The 6,312-nt window shown below is 40.8% G+C and overlaps 1 protein-coding gene across 1 annotated transcript in view; it reads left to right on the top strand.

The window, feature by feature from the left end:
- The window catches only part of RNF139 (ring finger protein 139), a 12,922-nt gene continuing 6,610 nt past the window's right edge, over positions 1-6,312 (top strand). The window contains exon 1 of the mRNA XM_011949270.1: positions 1-181. Within this exon, the coding sequence (XP_011804660.1) occupies positions 1-181 (181 nt within the window). The remainder of the gene's footprint in view (positions 182-6,312) is intronic.

The following is a 6,312-nucleotide window of genomic DNA, read 5'->3' as shown; positions in this document are numbered from 1 at the left end:
ATGGCGGCGGTGGGGCCCCCGCAGCAGCAGGTGCGGATGGCCCATCAGCAGGTCTGGGCGGCGCTCGAGGTGGCGCTCCGGGTGCCCTGCCTTTACATCATCGACGCCATCTTCAACTCCTACCCCGATTCCAGCCAAAGCCGGTTCTGCATCGTGCTCCAGATCTTCCTCCGGCTCCTTGGTAAGGGAACAGGGTACCCTGCGTCTCGGGACCGCTCTGCGGGCCGAGATGTGCCCCGAGGAGCGGGCAGGCGTGCGAGGCCGTGGGTCGATCTTTGGGAACTACATTTTCATCCCTGAAAGAGTCGTCTTTACGGGGTAGGAGGGGGAAGGAGATGATACTTGTCTGAGTTGACAGCGGAGCGGTCCCCCTAGCGAGGACTCAGTGTTGTACCTCAGTGAGGGGGGAAGAAAGCAAGGATGCGTGAGCATGCAGCTCTTTGCCCGTTTCTCTTGGGAAATGAGTACTGGCTTACCGCGTCCTATGCGACAGCCTTCGAAAAAACAACTGTATCCCAGTCTTGTCGTGTGTGACCTTGGACTGCTGTCAAGGCGTGGGCCTCAGTTTCCGTTTATTACAAAATGCAGAGTACTTGTATGTTGTCACTTCTGCTACACCCAAGGGTCCACAGGATCGTGAAGTGTCTGTAGTAAATGACATCCAAGCGAAGGAGACAGGGTTTCGAATGTCAGACCTTGAAACCATTACCAAAAATTCTCATGAAAGCGCGATGCTTAAATCGAGTCCTAAAATTTTCCATGAATAAACGAGAAGGTATTGAAGATGACTGTAAAAAGTGATGAGACATTTGCCAAAGAAACTTCTGAAAATCATTCTTTGTTTCGTATGGATGGAGTGTTAAAAGTATCTTATATTTCATTTCTTCCTCTCCGTCTTCACTTACATCATCAGAGTGAGATGCATTTATGCGTAAAATAATTTTTCAAGTAATTGCAACTTGGCAATTTTTGTTGATGAGGTCATTCTGGTGATCGGTCTTAAGTAGGCTGGTGCTTTTGAAGTGTTGCTGAGGGCAGACTGAGGGTGAGGTCTTTACCAAGCCTTTCTGAATTACAAGCCATCTGTTGCTTTATTCCTTCAAAAGAGGAGTGGCAATAAAGGCCGAATTTTGTTCCTAGCAATGAATAGCCATATTTTACATTTCTCTGGTACTTTCCTTTTGCAAAGCATTTTCACTGGTATTATCTAACCTAACCTTGAAACCTCCCCCAGAGGTGGGCGGTGGTATTCTCATTTTACAAACCAGGAAACAGGGTCATAGAGGTTAAGTGTTGCTCTTGGTAGGCAGCCGGTAAGTGGTTGCCAGAGCCTGGGGCTTAAAAATCTTTTGACATTAAGTATGGTTTACTTTTCTCCCTAACAGCTGCAGTCCAGATACAGAATGCTATAGTAATGATCATATGCTAGATCTTAAAACTAAAGATGTGAACGTGTCAGCTCAAGCTGCTTGTAACCCACCGGCTACCTGATTCCAGCCGCTCCTACTTGCCACGGCTAACGTGTACCACCACCACAATTTGTGTTAGAAATTGGACTCTGTTTGAGAGGATTCTGCATATTCAGCCCAGAAATAGTGTAGTGACTGCTTTGAATATTCTTACAGCATGATGACTGCAGATTCTCTGAGAATCCCTTTGGGACCTGGTGCTTTAATGCAATACTCTGTTGAGCTTCAGGCTAGGCAGCTTCAAGGAAAAGAAGTATTTTCTTTAATTAAATAATTTGTAGTTTAAGAACATTGAACTAAGTAATCTGGTATTTTCCTTGTACTAGCCATGCTTCTTTTGTAATAAGTCTTGGAAGTTTGTGTTTGACAGAGCGTGACTTAAGGCGACTGCTCAGTGCTTTGGTTTCTTATTTTTACCTTTTAAAAAAATGGACAATGATGACATCTGTTTCATAGGGTGTTAAAGACAATAAAACTATTTTAATGCTTCATTTAATACCATATTTTGTTAGATATTTTGGTCTTTTGAAATCATCAGCAAAGTATTGGTGCTGTTTATTTGAAAATTTTGATCCCAGAATCTCTGGATCAGACTTTGAGAAATACGAAATATTTTTCAAATCTATCATCTGACTCTTCTTATATTGTGTCATGTAATTATGCTAATTTTTCACATTTGTGAGGATGATAAGAATGAAAAAACTGGTTTTGGTGCTAAAAAATTATATGTTACTAAAAGACACGGGTTTATGTGTAAAATATGCCAATGGATAGTTGAAATTAATCGTTCTGCCTTGTTAGTTTTTTTGTAGTTGTAGACTTCTCAGTACTACTGTGTATAAGTCTTACCGCTTGTCAACCTCACCATTTTCTTTAAAATTAATGTGTAAAAATGGAAATCTATCTCTAAGTGAAAAGCATTACCAGTTTTATGTATGGTGGTAGAAGTATTTACTCCCCTCTACCTACAAAGTGGTGCTACAACTGTACCTTCATTTGATACCAAAACTAATTTGAGATTTCAACCGGTTGGAAAATAAAGCAACTCCTTTTGGAGATCCAAATAAAATTCTATGACAATATATAGAATATTTAAGAACATAAAGCCATGTCTTAAGGGATGTTAAATACTAAATGAAACTCAACCCAGAGCAACATCATGCTGAGTTAACAAATTTAAATTTTTAACCAAGGCAGAAAATGCAAACCTAGGAATTTAATAGTATTACTCATGGTGATAATTCATTGAGGTGGGAAAAGTCTTTAAACATAACAGCAAACCCAGAAGATCCAACGAAAAATCTGATAAATTTCAGTACATAAAAATGAAAAGCTTTTTTATGGCAAACTTTAAAAATCCTTAAATGACAAACTGAGAGAAAATACTTGTATCATAAGTGATTCACGTTCTAGTAAGTGTTTTACTCTGCCAGGGAAGTTGAGGCAGGAGAATCACTTGAACCAGGGAGTTGCAAGTTGCAGTGAGCCGAGATCGCACTACTGCACTCCAGCCTGGCGACAGAGCAAGACTGTCTAAAAAAAAAAAAAAAAACAAGCAAAAATTTATACTCCCTTAGGAAAATCCCTAAGACAAGCAATTCACAATTAACAAAATGCAGATGTTCAATAAGCAAGAGAAAAAGTATTTAGCCCTTCCTGCAGGAGCTTGATTTTATGGGGGGAAAAAAAGGACTTAGCCTTACTTATAATTAAATACAGTCAAGACGAGGTATGGTGGATCACACCTGTAATCCCAGTACTTTGGGAGGCCGAGGCGGGCAGATCGCTTGAGGCCAGGAGTTTGACACCAGCCTGGCCAAATGGCGCAACCCGTGTCTACCAAAACATTAGTCGGGCGCAGTGACTCCTGCCCGTAGTCCCAGCTACTCTGGAGGCTGAGGCACGAGAATCATTTGAACCAGGGAGGTGGAGGTTGCAGTGAGCCAAGATCGCGCCACTGCACTCCAGCCTGGGCGATAGAGCGAGACTGTCTCAAAAAAAAAAAAAAAAAAAGATAAGTCAAAAAAAATTTATCAGATTGGTGAAAAGTTCAAAGTTTGAATAGTTTTGCAAAGGCATTTACCTTTTTGAAATAGGTAAATTTGTACAATTTTGGAAGACTCTTTTTTTTTTTTTTTGAGACGGAGTTTCACTCTTGTTGCCCAGGCCGGAGTGCAATGGCGCGATCTCCGCTCATCACAACCTCCGCCTCCCCAGTTCGGGCGATTCTCCGGCCTCAGCCTCCCAAGTAGCTGGGATTACAGGCAAGCGCCACCACCCCCGGCTAATTTTTTTTCCTAATTTTAGTAGAGACGGGGTTTCTCCATGTTGGTCAGTTTGGTCTTCAACTCCCGACCGCAGGTGATCTGCCCTCCTCGGTCTCCCAAAGTGCTGGGATTACAGGCGTGAGCCACCGTGCCCGGCCCGGAAAACTGTTAATTTCAGTGTAAAACCATTTGGAACTATCAACTGTCATTTACAACTGACTTTTTTGTTTGTTTTGTTTTAGAGACAGAGTCTCGCTCTGTCACCAAGGCTGGAGTGCAGTGGCGTAATCTCGGCTCACTGCAACCTCCACCTCCCAGGTTCAAGTGATTTTCCTGCCTCAGCCTCACGAGTAGCTGGGATGCCTGGCTCGTACAACTTTGGATTCACAATTTCAATTCTAGGGAATTGGCCTAGAGATTTAGTTGTACAAAAAGACTATGGGCAAACACTACTGGAAATAACAAAGCAACAAACTTAATCTAAATATGTATTGATACAAATCTGTTCATTGTATTAGGTCCAGCCATGCAATAAAGTTCCTGAAAGGAATGAGATAGCTTTTTTGGTGCCGAAAAAGACCTCAGAAAACCTATGAAGTGAAAAAACAAAGCCGAAGTAATTATAAACTAGCAGAGGAATAGACAGAGATGTCTCAACAGTGGCAATATTGACATTTTGGACAGGATAATTCTTTGTTTGCGGATGGGAGCTCTTCTGAATGCACTGTAAGATTTTTAGCAGCGTCCCTATCCCCTGCCCATTAGATGCAGGAGCACGTTGCATCCCCACAACCCAGTGTGACAGCCAGAGCTGTCTCTAGATATTGCCAAATCCTGGTTGAGAACCACTGAGATAGACAAATAGATTAGTACTTAGCCTTATTTATAATTAAGTACATAGCTCAGAAACAGACACAAATGTATATATAGATATAATGTGTTTCAGAGAGAGAATTGAAGTACATTGAGGTAAACATGGACTGTTGAATTAATGATCATTTTGTTACACCTTTGGAAATAAATTATACTAGATGTCTACCTCATGTCAATATATAAACAGTCACTTCTAGACTGGGCAGTGTAGTGAGACCCTGTCTCTGCAAAAATAAAAGTTTAAAAAAATAGCCATACTTGGCAGTGGGCGCCTGTAGTCCTATCTACTCAGGAGGCTGGGGTGAGAAGATCGCTTGGGCCCAGGAGTTGAAGGCTGCAGTGAGCTATGATTGCATAACTGCACTCCAGCCTGGGTGACAGAGCAAGACCCTGTCTCTTAAAAAATAGTCATTTCTAAGTGTATTCTTACCTAGATGTATATGTAAATATGAAATGAAGAACTTTAAATTTTTAGAAAAAATATGGAATATCTTATTTTTCCAATCTTAGATTAAGGAAGAAATTCCGTAAAAATATATAAAAGCAAATACATAATGAAGATTGATAAACTGAATGATATTGAGGTTAAAAACCTATGTTAATCAAAAGATCGCACCACTGCACTCCAGCCTGGGCGACAGAGCGAGACTCCCTCACTAAAAAAAAAGGAAGTGAAATCTCGGGTAAGGGGGAACTACTGTACTTACATTTACCCATTTATTATAAAGGCAATTACAAAGGACACAGATGAATTAACCAGATGGAAGGAGATGTACTAAGTGAGGCAAAGAAGGAGAGAAGGGGAGAAGGGGCGTGGAGCCTCAGTGTTCAGCTGAGAGCTCACAGAACTCAGTCCTTTTGGGTTTTTATGGAAGCTTCCTTAAATAGGCATGATTGATTAAATCGCTAGTCATTGGTTTATGGACTCAAGCTTCAGCTTCTTTCCCCTCCCCAAAAGTGGGGGCTGGGGGTAGGAATCAAAGGTATAACCCTTAATCACTGGGTTGATTCTCCTGGCTACCTAGCCCCCATCCTGAAGCTATCTAGGGGCCCCCAGGCACCATTCATCTGATTATTGTACAAAACAGTCATCACTCCAGAGATTCCAAGGATTTTAGAAGCTATGTCAGAAAATGGGATAAAGACCAAATATTAATTTTTTTTTTATGATATCACAGATGGGAAAGACAAACTAGAAAAACTTGCTTTAACTCTTCATTTAACACCTCTCTGTAGGGTTTGGCTTTTTAAAATCCATGTTCATATACTTTTGATAAAAGCATACTTGTTATAATTTTAGGTTAAAAGCAAAAGTTTAATTTTGTGTTATTACTACTTAGAATACCTTTTTTTTTTTTTTTTTTACCTAAAATAAGAATCCAATAGAAATTTTTTCTTTATAATTTATCAAGTATGCCAACAGATTAACAACATTCAAGACACTTTGTTGTAAACTTCATTGCAGAAGGCTCCCTTGGGAGTAAGGTGGTAGTAATATTTATTTCTGTGCTTTTCCATATTATTCTATCAGGTATTGAAATGTTTTTCCACAAGTTACTTTTTGTTTTAAAGGTATTTCGGGTACTTGGAGAATTGTAAATATTATGTTTTGTAGGGCCGGGCGCGGTGGCTCAAGCCTGTAATCCCAGCACTTTGGGAGGCCGAGACGGGCGGATCACGAGGTCAGGAGATCGAGACCATCC

This window comes from Colobus angolensis, unplaced genomic scaffold (genome assembly GCF_000951035.1).
Source record: "Colobus angolensis palliatus isolate OR3802 unplaced genomic scaffold, Cang.pa_1.0 Scaffold295, whole genome shotgun sequence".
NCBI classification, from domain to species: domain Eukaryota; kingdom Metazoa; phylum Chordata; class Mammalia; order Primates; family Cercopithecidae; genus Colobus; species Colobus angolensis.
This window is presented reverse-complemented; position numbering and strand designations above follow the sequence as displayed.